This window comes from Ambystoma mexicanum, chromosome 1p (genome assembly GCF_040938575.1).
Source record: "Ambystoma mexicanum isolate Mex_15411 chromosome 1p, UKY_AmexF1_1, whole genome shotgun sequence".
Classification (NCBI taxonomy): Eukaryota; Metazoa; Chordata; class Amphibia; order Caudata; family Ambystomatidae; genus Ambystoma; species Ambystoma mexicanum.
This window is the reverse complement of record NC_090921.1, coordinates 472,680,417-472,698,255: the sequence shown is the minus strand read 5'-3', so window position 1 is coordinate 472,698,255 and position 17,839 is coordinate 472,680,417. Positions and strand designations below refer to the sequence as shown.

Genomic DNA, 17,839 nt, shown 5'->3' with positions numbered 1-17,839 from the left:
CACAGCTGCCCACCAACAGACACTTTGGTGTGGATGTGGACTGGGTCCAGACAGACCAGCTGCCACAACTGGCCACATAGACTGCCATATTTGCTCAGGAAAGAGTTTTCCATATGTGGCAGTTCTGGGTCTAGAGGGCAGAAAGAATGGCAAGCCACAAAATGGCCAAAGGACAGGTGAAAAATGTGTGGCACTGCCACTGGTATTCTAAATGGCATTATGCAGTTAAATGTAAAAGTAGAAAAATATCTGCTGCCGCTAGCCCATCCTGGACACGTTATCTGGAACACCAAAGTTAGAAAGTCATAGGGACAGTGTCCTAATCGCACTTCAGGTGAGGGGGCTGGCATAGCTTGTGGGCAACGGGTTTGTCTTGGTAGCAAGGCAAATCAGCGCAAAACCCATCCTGCGCTTGGAAACCAATCTCTGGTATTAAGTGCACTAATCATTCATGGTGTAAAAATAACAATTATTCCACAAAGCGAAACAGTCTCCCAGTACTGATGATCTTAGGGGCTTGTCAGCCTCCCCATCAAACTGAGCTGAAGCAACAAAAGTATAGGTGGCGCCTACGATTGCCTTCCTAAAAGTCAGGCCCGAATGCAGACAACAGCAAAAAGATAGGATGTCCCATTGAAGTTTATTGGTGGAGAGCAGCAAAAAGAAAATGCTTGATTTGAATAAGTGACTTGTGTATTTGGGTTCTTTATAGTGGATCCTTTGTGTTGCTGCTTTGTCTTCTAAGAAATGTTTCCTCCCAGGTATGCATTTTCTTGTGCTGTCTTTAATCGTATGTTTTCTCACTGCAAACAGGGTATCATGCTGGTATATGACATCACAAATGAGAAATCATTTGAAAACATAAAAAATTGGATACGGAACATCGAAGAGGTAAGTGACATACATATCCCAACACATTGTAGTTATGTGACTGTGCAAACATACACATTTTTTACGGCATCTAATTTGTGTTCGGTTATTATGCAGTTGACATTTGATGCTCTTTTTGAATAGAAGGGATCCTCTTCAATTTTTGAAGGGACGCTCTTCAATTTTTGTACAACCACTTAATGCCTTCTGGTAAACGGTCAAACTCAAAACTGCAGTTGGTTAACCTGCATTTGTCGTCACGCATACCATCCACATATTTTATGCTTCTTCAAAGGCTAGTTTAGTCTTCAAAACAAGAGACCTTATTCGATCCACACTCCAGCTACTGTCGAACATCCTAACACCATTAAATATTTTGATACGCTGTAAACCTCTGTATTAGTAACTCATTGAAGAGTGTAAATCAGATATTGGAAGTACAATTTTTCTTATATTCAGCTCCCCCTACTGATTGCTGCTGCTGCTAAATACTCGGGACTAGAAACTGTTTCTTTCGCAGTCCTGTGTGGTATACAGCTGTGTTCTTAAGTATACCTCTGGCTGGCTATGTCTTTTGCTTGCATGCACCTATCGGTTCCCCAGATTTCCATTGTTGGTTCGATCACTGTGGTGGTGTTTTTTAAAATGTTTTACTATATGCCAGCCATATATTTCGTTTGCTGGATCCCTCTTCACAAGGTAACACAATTGGCAGTCCTTAAACTTTCCATTGCTTGCCGAATGACAACTGTGGTCTGGTAGTCCAGGCCAAGGGTGTAGACCAGAATCCAGGGTAATAGTTTTTATCTAGCTAAAGCAATGTCATCATATGTATTAAGAAAATATGTTGATGGAGGTCATAGGCCACTATTTCAGAAATTATATATGATCGTTTTTAGGTCTTCGCCCAACTTGTTTCAGTCCGACCTAACATTAGAGTTCATGCAGGACCTGGGATGTCGGCTTTTCATTGGAAATGCTGTGAAAGGCTCACTAGTCATTGTCTGACCAAGGTTACTGATCAGGATTCTACAAGGTCCCCAATGGTATATATATTTCTGAGGCTTGTGGAATCTGCTTAGATCACATGCTGTGCATAGGCCGACATCTAGTGGAAGCTGCGGAGTATTACAGTTTGTTTTTCGAAAGTCGAAAATGGGCGTCGACACAGGCGTGCCAGTAATACTATCCCTAGTGTGACGTCCACTGTACCCAAGATCCCTCACGCGTGTAGGATCCTCAGATTGTTTTTTTCCGCCATACTGGTCGGAAGCATCTTGCGGAGTTCCCTGGCCTTAGCCATACTTTTGCTGTTATTATAATTTTAATTCTTATTCATTCCCTTCCCCACCCCAACGTCGACCCTCAACCTCGACGACGGCTGGAGAAGTCATCGACCGTCGACTGCTGCACGACGGATCTGGGCCTCGGTAGGCCGCTGGCCTCGGCCCGGGCCTAGTAGGCCGCTGGCCTCGGCCCTTACAAGTAGGGAGAGTGGGGGGTGGTACATACTCTTCACTCTTGATATATAGTTACATTTATATATATTCCTACACTTAGCAGCCCGCTGCCTTAAGGTGCGTATGGAGGGTACCCCTTTTCAATTCTGCCCCAAGTGCAATCGCAAATACCCTTGGGTCGACAGGCACGCCACGTGCAATCTCTGCTTGCCGAGGGATCACCCCGAAGCGAACTGCAGAGCGTGTAGTAGGTTTAAACCTAAAACACTTAAGGACCGTTCGACAAAGCGTTGGGCCCACCACGCCAGGCAGGAGGCCATGGCAGCGGAGGGCGCCTTCAGCGATGGCAGCGACGCCGTACTTTCGGACGGCGAGGGCATTACGGCGTCGAAAGACAGCCGACGAGCGCAGGTCCCCGACCTCGGAAGGTCGTCCGGCAAGGCGGCTATGGGGAAGACCCCCGGCGACGCAAGCGCTACACACCTAACACACACTAAACACACTAAGACCAACCGGACCTCGACGACGTCGACTTCCCGGAAAGAGGCACAAAAAGAACGGTCCGACTCGGTGTCCTCTGGGCGCTCTCGATCGAGATCGCCTCACGACGCAAGGCAATCATCCACTCTTGCCAAGAGTGCCTCGCTACACACACTAACGGAAGTTCGATCGTCGGGAGACGAAGACGACTTCCACCCCCAGGCCGCGCTCCAAGATACCGAGACCGCGGTTAACATCAGTGAGGCCCCACGCCCGAAGCACACAGATACCTTTCCAGACCCTCGACGCCAGGCGTCGAAAGTCTCTGGGGCCCCCAAGGGACAGGGAAAACATTTTTCCACGCACGGAGAAGGGGGGAAACAGCGGAAAGCACAGCCTTCCACCCCTGTAAAGCCTAAGCAGACAAGCAAACACAAGTCTACCCTTGAAAATAAATCACCTGCTAAAGTAATACCCTGTTCCAGGGAATGGTCCAGTGAAGACATAGACAGGGTTATGTCTAGGATGTCTTCCTTGGCTGATTTTTATGATAAGAACCCAGAACACTTTCTTTCATATAACCCTCAAGGGGCCACACCCTCAGGCTCCTCCGATCCTATCCCGCTAAGTAAAAAGCCCCGGGTCGAAAGACCTGAACCCTTCAAGGTTCAGCCTTACTCCACTCCATATTCTACTCCACTCCCCAGTTATCAGGGACAAGTTTTCCCTGAAGAGGACCAGGAGTTTGCAATTATGGAAGAACAAACCGGGACAGATTACTATGCAGAGGATGAGGACCTGGAGGAGGGAGAAGATGAGCAGGAAATTTACAGAGTAGATTCCCCAGTACAAAGCGAAGCCCCAGTTACTGACTCTCCAGTTGATAACCAGCCCCTCCTTAACGAGGTTCTCGCTCGAGCAGCGGAACACTTCCACATCGACACCCACGGTGTACAGGAGGAAAGGGACTTCGCGGAGGAGTTTGTAGGAGAGAGAAGACCGGTCGCTCAGACCATCCCTATCCTCAAATCCATCCAACGAAGAATAGATCCTTCCCTGGTGAATCCTAACCTCACCAGAGCTGTCAACCCCAGAATTGAAAAGATTTTCCGGGCAGCCCAGTCTGACCCTCTGTATATAAAGGGACATCTTAAACCAGATTCCCTAGTGGTGACCAACACTAGAAAGAGGGCTGGCACGCCCTTATCTTCATCAGAAGCTCCTCCCGACAAGGAGAGCAAAAAACTTTACGGGTTTGGCAGAAAGGTAGCCTCAACGTCCGCCTACCAAGCAAGGATTGCGAATTCCACCACCCTGTTGGCTAGTTACAATTGCCATCAATGGGAAGAAGTCGCGGCGCTCATTGCCTCTGCTCCAGAACCGTTAAAGGGCCAGCTGGCTCGGATCTCGGCAGAGGGGAGAGCCGTGTCTGGTTGCATTTTAAAAGCAACTTTCGACGCCGCTGACAACGCAGGGAGATTGATAGCAGAAGGTACTGTTATCAAGAGACATGCGTGGTTACGGCAGTCGGGATTCAAGACAGAAACCCAGGCTTCTTTAATAGACAAGCCAGTGGAACCCGACCTATTGTTTGGGAAAGCGGTCGAAGACGCACTTAAAAATGCCAAAGATGAATATGAGACTCTCAAATCCCTTGGCCAGCTTACCAACAAACCCCCTAACCAGAGGGGGAACAATAATTTTCGTCGCCCACGCGGCCAAAATTCACAAAGAGGCAACTATGCCCAGGGACAAGGTACACAATGGAATAACAACCAGCAGTCTACCCAGAGTTACGGCAGGGGTAACAAGAGAGGTCGTGGAAGAGGCAGAGGCAGCCCCAACAAGGGCGGTGGCACGCCTCCACCAAAACAGTGACGCTCAGTTCAGGGTCCCTTGCCACGCAACCCCAGTAGGGGGACGCATTTCCACCTTCACCCAGGCTTGGGAAGGGATCACCTCAGACAGATGGGTGCTGTCAACAGTATCCGCAGGATATTGTATAGAACTACTGCAGCGTCCCCGGAATCATCCTCCACGACAAAGAGTGCACTCCCTAGAGCATCAAAGGATCCTTCTCGAGGAGATCGCCATTCTGCTAGAAAAGGACGCAATAGAACTCGTCCCAGGACACCAGGTAAACAAGGGTATCTATTCAACTTACTTCCTTGTGCCAAAGAAAGATTTGACAATGCGCCCAGTATTGGACTTACGGCCTGCCAACAAATATGTCAAGCCCCAAAAATTCCGTATGACCACGCTACAAGAGGTAATCCCCCTCCTAAAAAAGGGGGATTACATGGCAACCTTGGATATGAAAGATGCTTATTTTCATATTTCCATGCTCCCAGCGCACAAAAAGTACTTGCGCTTCAAGGTGGACAGTCGCCACTACCAATTCAAGGTACTGCCCTTCGGGATAGCTTCAACACCAAGGGTATTCACCAAGGTACTGGCGGTAGCGGCTGCACACCTACGCAGGGAAGCAAACCCGGTGTACCCTTATCTGGACGACTGGCTCATAACGGGGGAAACCCCAGGAATTTGCAGGTCAAACATTCAGAGGACTATCGACCTCCTCCACGAATTAGGCTTCTCCATCAACGAGAAAAAGTCAAGTCTGGTGCCAAGCACCTCAAAACAGTTTCTAGGAGCTATCCTAGATACTCAGAAAGGATTGACCTTCCCTTCGGAAGAGAGAATTCGGAATATACTTCTGCAAATTCCGCATTATCAGTCAGGTCAACAGATAACAGTACGCAAAGCTATGCGGTTACTGGGCATGATGGCGTCATGCATTTACCTGGTCCCCCACGCGCGTCTGCGCATGCGTCCCATGCAGGAATGGTTGGCGAAACAGTGGTCTCAGGCAAGTGGTCATTGGGACGATCTAGTGGTCGTTTCGCCAACACTCGTACAGAGCCTACACTGGTGGACAAGAGAGAATCTCGCAAAGGGGAAACCCTTTTACGATCCCGAAGTACAAGCCGTGGTGACTACAGATGCATGCCTGACTGGGTGGGGAGCTCACCATCTCCACCACACAGCTCAGGGTCTCTGGTCTCACTCAGTAGCCAAGAACCACATCAATCTGCTAGAGCTTCTGGCAGTATTCCGAGCGCTAAAGGCGTTCGAGCCCCATCTACTGAACTTGTCGGTGCAGATCAGGACGGACAGCACGACAGCCATGTTCTATCTGAACAAGCAAGGGGGGACTCGTTCGCCAAATCTGTCCAAGCTTGCCCAGAAAATATGGATATGGGCACTCAGACGGAACATCTTCCTGTCATCGCAACATGTTCCAGGGGAGCTCAATTCCCTAGCGGATGCTCTAAGCAGAAACTCCCTCCCAGAAGAACACGAATGGGTCCTTCACAGAGACGTAGTAGAAGATCTCTTCTCTCAGTGGGGTTTCCCCACTATAGACCTATTCGCCACAAGCGAAAACAAACAATGCCCAGGATTTGCATCCAGGTTCCCCCAGCCGGACTCCCAAGGGAATGCCCTGTGGATGAACTGGTCAGGGATGTTTGCGTACGCTTTTCCACCAACTCCTCTCATCAGGAAGGTGGTGTACAAGATGAACAAGGAATCTATGACGCTCATCCTAGTTGCTCCCATGTGGGCGAGACAACCATGGTTTCCACACCTACGCAGGATGGCGGTGTGCGAACCCATCAGACTCCCAGCCTGGTACAACCTACTGTCCCAGCAACAGGGTCAAACAGTGCATCAGGAACCCAACTCTATGAACCTAGCAGCATGGCTCCTGAAGTCATAGAGTTGGACATCTCAAATTACCACAGAGGTGTATGGACATTCTAAAGGAGTCCAGGAAACCAAATACAAGGCACTGTTACTTTGATAAGTGGAAATGATTCGTTATCTGGTGCCAGAATAAACAAATCAACCCGGTTGATTGCACTCCTTCCAACGTTGTGACATACATGCTCCACCTGCTGGATGCAGGGTTGGTTTTTAACTCGCTGAAAGTACACCTGGCAGCCCTCTCGGCTTACACCACATCCCATAACAAGGTCTCGTGGTGGAAAGTACCAGTGGTTAAAGCCTTCATGGAAGGAGTAAAGAGACTTCACCCTCCTATTTCGAACCCACCGCCAGGATGGGACCTCAACGTGGTGCTAGCTAAGCTCATGGGACCCCCATTCGAACCCATGCATAAAAGTAGTCTCAAACACCTGACTTATAAAACGGCCTTCTTAGTAGCCATTACCTCCATAAGAAGGGTCAGTGAAATTCAGGCTCTGTCAGTGCAGGATCCTTTCTTTACTATCCACAAGGACAAACTGGTTTTACGCACACACCCTAGATTCTCACCTAAATTCATATCCAAGTTCCATGTAAACCAGTCCATCGAGCTTCCGGCTTTCTTCCAGAACCCGCAAAGCTCGGCTGAGGTGAAACTACACACCCTAGATGTGCGTAGGGCGGTCCTATACTATGTAAATAAAACCAGACCGCTAAGGAAAACAGATCAACTGTTTGTCTCCGTAGCTACAGGCAGAGAGGGGGATCGCGTCTCTAAGGGCGCTATCTCGAAGTGGATTATCAACTGTATACAGCTGTGTTACTCTCTTTCTGACAAGACTCTGCCTTTTACGCCAAGGGCCCACTCTACTAGAGGCATTGGTGCCACTCTGGCTTTCATTGCAAATGTTCCCCTCGACACCATTTGCAAAGCGGCTACTTGGAGCTCTATTCACACTTTTACTCAGCATTACTGCATTGACACTCATTCCAAGACAGATACACAAGTGGGACAAGCGGTTCTAAGACACCTGTTTGCTCATGACCCTTCTCACATCCCACCTCCTTCTTCTGGTACTGCTCGCTAATCTATGCACAGCATGTGATCTAAGCAGATTCCACAAGCCTCAGAAGGGATACATTACTCACCGTAATCGTATTTCTGATGCTTGTATCTGCTTAGATTCACATGCGACCCACCCTTCCTCCCCTCCGAGAGAAGGCGCATGATTGCTTGTAGTCTTACCTTTTCTGTCTATCTGCTTGGATTATCTGTACTCACGCTACTCCTCATGCTTCCTCATGTCAGAAAAAATACAATCTGAGGATCCTACACGCGTGAGGGATCTTGGGTACAGTGGACGTCACACTAGGGATAGTATTACTGGCACGCCTGTGTCGACGCCCATTTTCGACTTTCGAAAAACAAACTGTAATACTCCGCAGCTTCCACTAGATGTCGGCCTATGCACAGCATGTGAATCTAAGCAGATACAAGCATCAGAAATACGATTACGGTGAGTAATGTATCCCATATGGCCATTAGTAAAGCTGGGACTTGGGGAACTGCTTGGATGCCTTTCCGAAGACCTGCCAAATTCTCCCAAGATGAAATATTCAGGATGGAATTTGCTGTCTTCCAGGGGTCTAGCAGTAGTTCAGGTGTAGTTGATGGCATCGGAGTAGTAAGGTCTTCTAGGTATACCCTGGAGAATATAAAGGAAATTTGGTGCTGAATTTGAAGCTATCCTGTGATTCGAAGAGAAGTGTCTGCCGCTTAATCACTTGAGGGCTGCAACATTAAGCTTTGACAGACTGCTTCTTGGGGTTTCTCTCGGGTGTGCATTTTCATCCCAGACACTATTTGCAAACAGATCATATGGTTTGTGACAACTGTAGCCTTTGTTCTCTCCAGGAGGCAATAGTCATGATCATATAGGGTAGTAGCTACATCCACGCCCTCTTAGGAATAAGGGCTTCTGGCTGCAAGACTTTTCCCTAGATTTACACACCCACTATTGCCTTTAACTCTATCATTAAAACTGATAGATCACTGATAGCGTGGAAACAGGCGTTGATTAGCCCCATATTCAAGAAAGGGAGGAGAGATGGCCAATCAGCCCACAGGCCTATCTCCTTTCTTAATTCGAATTTCAAGATCTTGTAGAGTGCGTCTGAATAAAATGGAACAATGGATATACAATTGGAACATACCTTTTGAAAATCCACCTTGAGTTTCGAGCACATCTGGGGACTAGTGAGCAAGCCTTTAATTTGACTTTTAATTGTGGCCAAGCTCCTTTTCCTTAAGAGCAAACCAATTTATCGGGCCTGTATGGACTGGAGCACAGCTTTTGACAAAGTCAACAGAGCTAAGCTATGGATGATTAGGGCCCTAAAGTACAAAATGACATTCTGAACATTCTCATTGAAATACATGAAAGTACTGAGACAGGGTTCGAAATTGAGGGGAGCTGGGAACTATATCTCCTGCTTCTTGCATAGTCTTGGTAGCTTGAAACCAACAGCTACAAGGAGCTACCTTTTGGCTCCTAGGGCCAATTGCTGCATTAACATGTAAATGTGACATAAAATGAGTATTTGAGAATTTTAATAAAGAATTGGAACACATCTAATATGCATGTAAACACAATGGTTCATTCAAGTGAAAGGGGCATATATGGTAGCTCCTGGTTCCCTTCAATCGGTCCTGCCTAAAGAGTGATGCCCAACACCCAGGACTTGGTTTTAGCACCTGCTCATTGAATCTCAATTGCGAACCCGGCAAGGCATGTGTGAAAAGCAGCAGCCAAGGTCGGTGCAACTCTTATTTTCCTATTGATACCAGAGTGCACATGGGGTGTTTCCTGGTGCCTTTATTTTGCCTATATATTTAGCTGGAAGAAACTTTGATTAATATAGTAGGTTAGCTTATGCAGGTGATACCATATTGCTTGCGCGCACTCCGCTTACTCTTAAACTTTAATCCATACACCGTTTCTATGAGCCACTGTGACTTAATACTGATGACCAGACGTTTTAGTCTGCCATAACGCAATGAAACAAATCCAAGTCCTTAAATGTTATACTGAAAACAAAGAATTTGGCTATTTTGGGACTTTGCTACGCATCACACCTGACTGGTATTCGCCACATAAAGAAACGTGCATTCAGAATGAAACAGTCTCTGAATGGAATCACTTGTTTCACCAATATTTGCCATGCACAACCTATGAACATGATCCTGGAGGTGTATACTGTGAAAGTAAAATTTGCTTATATGGTACTTCTGTATGGGGCTTCTCGAACCTTTGTTTTAGAAGTCCTTGAGAATAAATAAAAAAAAAAATGTTGGCCCTTCGTACAACACCCTAACTATGCGGTACACCTGGAAACTGGTATGTGGTTTCTGAAAGACTTAACTGGTTCTGAAGCTACCACTGGCTGTGTACTTGGCAAATCTAAAAGCAGACATAATGCAATTTTTAAACCGTATTCAAAGTAAAAATGGTACACATCAAATACAATGGCTAAAGTAGATTGACGAAATGTTGACCCACGTCCATGCAGGTAATTGCTATCTGTCCGACAATGTTGAACCGCTGTAATTCCCATTTTAAAATTATGTTCAGGTCTTCCAATATTGATGTGTGAAAATAAATGTTGGGTAAGAATTAGTGCAGTCCAACTGGTGTGGGACCACACAAGACTTCTCTCTTGTTAACCCTCCTTTTAATATAGGTTTGTACTACACAAGTTGGTAGTGTGACTGAGCAGCCATGCTCATTTTAAGAGGGGTAATATGAGCTGTAGGGCCGTGCAATGGAATCGGTAAATAAACACTTACACACTTCGTTATATATTTTTTTAATACACAGATATTTAAAGCATTCTTTGAAAAGCAGTAATTAGCTGTAACATTAATCATAATTTGGGTTTCTTTACAAAAAGGTAACAATACTGGAGAGTAATTCATTCATGTTACACATGTTTCAGCACCCAGAGGTGACGTTATTTGAGGTCAGTATAGCATTTATATAGTATCACTTTTAAAGAAGGAAAGGTTAGGGTTGGATCGGAACATACTTATAGGTTATAAGAACAGTTGGATTCTTCCAAAGGGTTGCAGGCAGTCTATTATCCCAGCATTAAAATCTTAAAACCTCGAAGGGAACACGCACTGGCAAATCCAATAAGTTCAGAAGGAGCCATTTAGGGAGGCAGGCCAGCCAGTGTCAATGGACAAAGTAAAAGCTCTGATGATCTTCTTAGAAATACGTTCTTAAATAGTCAGTTTAAAAAAGGAAAATCACAGCGACTAAAGAGTCACCACCCTTGGAAAGAACAAGCTGTAAGGCCAATGCAGGTAAGTTCAGGTCAATTTAGTCTAGGGTTGAGTCACACTCCCAAAGATAAGAAGCACCCCCAATGGCAAAGGATAAAATACTCCAAGCCTCACAGTAGCTTTGAAATGAAGGGTGTTCCGGCTGGTTGCCTGCACAATGCAATGCAGTGGTCTCTTGTTCCTGGTCCTTGGTCATGGTGACGAAAGGGAAGACTTCTGGCACGCTCCTGCAGCAGCACTCGAGGGGGGACTCTGCAGCAATGGACTCTGCTGCAATGGATTTCCCGTTTATTCAGTGGCTTTGTGGTTTTGGGACCTTTTTCTCAGCGCCAACAAAGAACTAAAAGCTCTGGTTAGGATTTCCTTGATCCCTCCATGCTCTACTCCGGTGAGTGGACTGTGGATGCGTTTTTCTTGCTTCTGAGGGTCCTCTGGATGCCCATGAAGATCTGGCTGGATTGGGACTTCGGAAGCCCATGCATGCACTCACAAGTGGTCGAGGTACCCCGTTTATTGGGCTTCTGCAGTTTGGGAAAGATGCAGCAAGTCGGGTGTTGCGCCAAAATAGTTTGTCTCAAGGCTAGTTGGTCCCACCAGTCTAAGGGAGGAAGTCTTCCTTTACGGGTCTTACCTGTCGATTGGAAAATGGGGTCCGCACAGCTGCAGGGCTTCATCGGGCACTTCGCGTTCCAGGAGGCTGCTGCTGGCATCTTCTCTTGTCTTCTGCTTCGGATGTTGTCCTCCAGTGGTCCACTCTGGTTATAGTCCCAAAAACCTCACTTTTTATGCAAGGTCACATTCACAGCACTAGGCTGTCAATCACACACCGGGGTGCTGTCCTCCAGGACACCCAGCCAGCCGGCCAATTGGAACTGGTTTCACTCAGGAACACCTAGAGATGACAAAGGACAGGAAAGTTTTGGGTCCCCCCCCCCCCCCCCTCCTCACTTCCTGCCTTTCCAGATGCACTGGAGCCTGGCCGGGGTTCAAGGCTGAAGCCCGCCAAAAGCAAACTACACAAAGGACTCAAACTTGATGCAAACAGAATAAAAGCCCAGAAGAAACTAACATGAAATGGCGAAAAAAAAGACTGTCATTTTGAAAAAATGGGCCCCCTTGCGTGCAGCACTGCAGTTGAGGCATCAGCCTGAAGATGCATGTCACTAGGTAGCAACAAAAAAAAACATTGCCACCAGCATTTCAAGTGAGTTAGTGTAACGAAATGTTACATGAAGAATGGGTGAAAGGCATTACTATGTAACCCCCTGCACTCTACATAGGGTGGTTTGCGCTGGACCCATAAAGTAAAGGTAAGTAGGATGGGGTCATCTTACTATTCTTGGGAACAGTAGTTCACCCTAGAAAATGTAGTTAAAACATTAAGTGAAGTCTAAGGGACTCCTCTGTGGCACTGCACAAAAGGAGCTGTGTTTCACAGTGCAAAAGCCGATGCCTATGGAGTTTACCAGACTCCATAAAACAGTAAGGAACCTAGAAAATCATAGTCAGGAAAACACATGAGTGACGAAAAAGGCCCCACTCGCTCAGGAGTAAAAATGAAGAAAAAGCCCAGAGTCCAGTAAAATAACTGCGGGTCTCTAAGATTAAAGGGAATTGGCACAGAAATTAAAATTCTTCCCAACAATAAAGAATCACTGCTATTCTCTAATCGTAGGCACATGAATTTTCTTAATCCTACAGAAGGATATTTATTTTGGCCAAAAGTCTCTGCAAAAAAACCTATAACGAGAGCAAGATTTGACTGCATTCCATTGAGGGCATTTACTTCCAACTGGAGTGGTGCTGCAATGAGAAAAGATTTACTTGCTTGTAATGCTAGCTGTGACGATCTTCACTTTGGTTGTTTTGTGCTGCTTACACAGCTGTTCTGACTAGAACACTGACTATGGTCCTACAAAATCATGGCATATTCCAATGTAGATCGACATTGTTTCTTGCTAGGTGGAGAATCTTCATTGGTCACCTGGACTTCTTGATCCTATTTGCAGCATGCGATTACAATTTGAAATCAGTAACTAGCTGTGGAAGTGTTGGGCCTGCATATGATTTTATTATTTGCTATGTTTTATATAAAAATATAATTGTCGACAGTTGTTAAAATTTGAATAATCAGGTTCAATGAAATTGAGGCTTTTATTGCATCTTAACCAGCATTGTGCCTGCTGTTTAGTATTAAATTATTGGTGGGGGGAATTTTGCTAGTTGTCTTTGCCATACGTGATCAAAGTATGTATCAGAATTTCTGTGGGAGTGTACGGTGTACCTATGATTTATATTTGCTGTGCTGGATTTCTTTTACGGGAAGACATTTTCGGAAATAAACACATTTGTGAAGTATGCATAATACATTACCATTTTTATGTTAGCATGCATCGGCTGACGTTGAAAAGATGATTCTTGGGAACAAATGTGATGTGAATGAGAAACGACAAGTTTCCAAAGAGCGGGGAGAGAAGGTAAGCAAGCTTTCTCTGCACATCTTTGTATGCAGTGATTTGTTGTTTAAAGGTTCTACTTGAAACGCTTGTAACCATTTGCTCTAACCCAGAAATCCAGTTCACTTTTGCTTTTTCTAATGAAGATTGAACTTCTGCCACCACAGATTACTACATTTCTGCCATAAGGTTCAATTGGAATCCCCAAGAACTCCAATCCTTCACCCCCCTCATAACCGACTACAAGCCGAACCCCGCCCACTCCCCCACTGTACACTGTATTCTAGCCTGCTGTCCTCTTTCCACTTTATCATTTTAGTATTTTGGAGGAGACCCATGCTAATGGAAGTCAAACTGGGGATAGTGGTTGCAGATTTTGGTTTTGGGGAATGAAGTTGAGGTGCAAGGGTAGAGTATATGGAGAGGAACATGTGTGCAGACTAATGGCAAATGGAAGGATAATGCTTTGAGTTAAAGTAAGTGGAATTACACATAAAAAAATGAGTATTGGAAGTAAAAGCACTTAGTAAGTGCATCATTTGTCGATGTACTCGTGTTTTTCACGTATTAGTGGATACAAGGGTATACCGGAAGTATCTATTTGTCCCCTACGGCTATTGGAGACCTGTAAGTAACTTTTGTTGCTTTTCAAGACTCCTAGTACTTTCACAGGTAGCAGATTATCGCTTCTGCCCCACACCGTTTGTTTATTTACGGGGGTTTGAAAACATGCTTCAAACACTTCAGAGCACAAGGGAGTAAAAGCAGTGGGGAGGATGGGAAGGGAGGCAAAATGTAGTGGAGGAACCATTGAAAACTAAATCAAGGTTGCAGTCCTGGGACCTAAGGAATTACTGAATGAATAATATACTCCTCTTTATGCTTGGGATTCTAGGCTTTAGTCTGCCGCTTAGATACGGAGATAATCCATGGGGCATATTGTCCAACATTTGTCATAAGGCCTGAACAAACCAGTGAGTTTTCGGCTTAGCTCTTTGCAGTGCTCATTACCCAGTGTAGGTGTCGTGAGACCAATCTTTTTTAACTTTCTATTGTGAAGCAGCACCTTTTGTCGCTGAAAGATTGTCGATGGGAGGCAAAGGTTGCCAATGTTGTGCAAGTATTTAGATCTGGCATATCAAATGACACTGTTAGTGATGCAATAGGGGATGAAGACAACAGAGGAAAGTTGCAGCATGCCAGCTAATTTCACACATTGCATGCATTATGCTCACCACTTTCCCTTGGCATGCACATTTTGCAGGGATTCCAACTTTGCTGCAGGCTTTTAAGATGGGATTAACTGTGCATGGTTAATGGTGGTTGTATTGTGGAATGAGGATGGGGATGGGGATTAAGGGCGAGGATTGAAGGGGTTCTTCCGGCCCCTTGTTGCAATCAAAAAATGGGAAAACAAATGCACACCGAGAACTACTGATAAACTGGCATTTAGTCTTAGAACCTTGGTGAACAAAGACCCACTCGCACAGTTAAACTGGCCTGCATTAACCAGCATAAGTTTGTCGAATAAAGCAGCAAATGGAATCAGATAGAACTTGGTGATTGATAGCCACTTCAAAGTTATGATATATTTTATTTATATCAGTTATGATATATTTTATTTATATCCCGCTCATACCCTACGTGTTTCAGAGCATGACGAAGGGAAGGGAAGGGAAGAGAAGAGAAGGGAACAGGGGAGAACAAAAATAAACAATCTTACTAGGCCCAGTGATTTAAGAGCGCGCATGGGAAAGGGGAAAAGGGAGGGAAGAAGTGGAAAGTGCGTAACTGGAGAGAACAGAATAAATGAAAGTACAATAAATAAATCAAGGCAACCAGTGGTAGTGCAGCCAGCAAGTGGCAAAGTGCTAGGTTAGTCAGAAAGTGGGTATTTGAGTGCAGAAGAAAAGCGGCCAGGGGACTGTATGGGTAGAGATAAAGACCCCAGTGCAAGGGGTGGCCAGGAGGCAGTGCAGGAAGGTGGCAGGGTGAGCAGGTACCTGGGCCCGACGAACAGAAGGTGGCCAGGTGCCCGGTGCCGAGAGCGGATCAGCAGGGGAGAAAAGGGGCAGAGGCAGAAACAAAGAGGAAGGTCTTGAGCTGCTTCTGGAGATGGTTCTCAAGTTTCAAGGTGGCAGGGAGGCTGTTCCAAAGCGATACCGCAGCCGAGGAAAGATCTACCCCCAGCTATTTTCTTGAAAAACGATTGACCTTGAGGGAGTTAGAGGAGCCAAGGGCTCGAGAGGGGAGGTATTTACGGAGGAATAGTTGAAGGTATTTTGGACCCAGGCCCCAGAAAGCCTTGTGGACAATGCAGAGGATTTTAAAATTAATCTTTGCATCCACTGGGAGCCAATGAAGGGATTTCAGAGCTGTAGAGATACGACCCCAGGGCTTGAAGCCAATGACAGTTCTTGCAGTCCGTTTCCGGATTAGTTATAAAGGGTGGAGAGTGGAGGCAGATAGATTTAGAAAGAGGCTGTTAAAATAGTCCAACCTAGAGAGACCCAGAGCTTGGGAGACAGTGAGCGTCTGAGGGAAGGAGAGGAAAGGCAGAGTACGATGTGTGCAGAGAAGGAAAGTGTGGAGTCAAAGATGACCCCAAGGTTCTTTGCCTCGCAGATGGGATGGTGAAGGTGTACCAATGAGGAGGATCTCAATCTTGTTGGCATTTAGACAAAAAATCGTTGGTGGCACACCAATTTTGAATGGCGATTAGGCAATCGGAGATGAGGGCGGGACGGGGGGGAGGTGGCTGAAGGAAGCCTGAAAATGAGTTGTCATCAGCATAGCACTGGAAATTTGAACAGAAAATTGAAATGCAATAGGCAAGAGTTGTCAGGTATTGGTTGAAAAGCCAGGGTGAGATGCTAGACCCCTGGCGAACACCAGAGGTAGAGGGGAAGATAGATGATAGGAAGGACCCAAGTTGTACCTGTGAGGGTCGATCAGAGAAAGAGGTCAGCCAGGCCACAACCTGATCAGTGATACCAAGGTTGTCACAGAGACGATTGAGCAGGATGGTATGGTTTACCGTGTCGAAAGCAGAGCAGCGATCAAGTAGGATGAGGACAGAGAGAATGTTGGAGTCCAGGTAATCATTGGTAGCCAATGTGTAAATCCGTAGAACTTTAACCCGTTCTCCAGCCTTAGATCCCATAAATGGAGACTGGCCTGTTATGAATACGTCGAAACTAACCTGTTAAATTGTTTTGGGGCGTGAGGTAATCTAAAGTTCATATTGCTCCATCAGTTGATAGCCTGCAGTAGGCCTGGTCAGAAAACTGCTTAAAAGATGCTACATAATGTTGCATAATAATTTTGAATGTAAAATGCCTGGTATATAATGGGCACCAGTGGTTCAGTCTTGAGTTCCTGTTTTCCTACTTAGTGGTCTGGTAAATGACCAAACCACTAAGCAGCCCCTCGCATCCTTGTCTTTGTGGTTTTCTTTTTAACCTGCATGACTTATTTTTTAAGTTAGTCCTGTGCCTCATACTCTTTTCTAACAACTTCATAATTCAATGTATTTTTTCACCACCTTTTTACCACCAGCCTTGCATGTATCTGGTGCACATGTCCCTTCACGGCTACCCACGCAGAGCCTGCGTCATGTGTTTGGCCAGCATATATTCTGTGCAGGTATCATGACGCGTTGTGCGAGTAGGTACCTTCAGCACATGCAGGTGAAAGGACGAGGTCCAGTCTCAGAATATTGATGGATTTCATATTGGGCTTGTTGAAGGTCACAGGAGCATCTGTTGCTACCTGGCAGGAAGTCTCATCATCCGTTTGTGCGCTGTATAAACATCTATTCAGGGACCGTTCATATATTCAGACAATCTTGTTAACATGGAGACAGACCAATGTGCACGTGACCAATACCCACCTTTCCCCACCCAACAAGGTCATGGCTGCACAGGGGCCTAACGACTTGTGCTATGTACAGGCCTTACCTACCCTGGCTCAATCCCCCAGAACAGAAAGGGACGGTACTGCTGGATCATCCATTGCAGGTTGGGAGAGACTGCTGCCGCCTTGAACGCAGTGCTTCAGTACCAGGGACCTGCGTACAAAATTCCTCTATTGCAGCCTGAAGGATTTATTTTCCCGCAAGGTCTATATTTACATCAAAAAGCAAGAAAGAGCAAGCACAACTCCCATCATGGTACAGGATCTGTTTTGCCAGTACTTGCTTTTTTTCCCCTCAGAAGAATGAATAGCTGACAAGTGGCGGTCTTTCTCTGTTTGGAAGAGCCAGTTTAAACCCCAGAAGAGGCTGCTGTTTTGATTTCTCAGGACTGTCCTGAAAAGTTTTGGTTCGTCATCCCAGACAAGTAGCCCCTACCTCATCTGGCATTACTGAATGTGTATTTGTTTTTATAAAAGTTTTCACCTTTTGAACCAAAGCAATGCCTTTTTATTCCCCATTTCCCTTACCTCCCCTTGCTTACTTC

General features: G+C 45.9%; 1 protein-coding gene across 1 annotated transcript in view; it reads left to right on the top strand.

The window, feature by feature from the left end:
• Positions 1-17,839, top strand: part of RAB8A (RAB8A, member RAS oncogene family) — a 262,885-nt gene that overhangs the window by 108,547 nt on the left and 136,499 nt on the right. The window contains exons 4-5 of the mRNA XM_069649328.1: positions 814-891; positions 13,311-13,400. Of these exons, the coding sequence (XP_069505429.1) occupies positions 814-891; positions 13,311-13,400 (168 nt within the window). The remainder of the gene's footprint in view (positions 1-813; positions 892-13,310; positions 13,401-17,839) is intronic.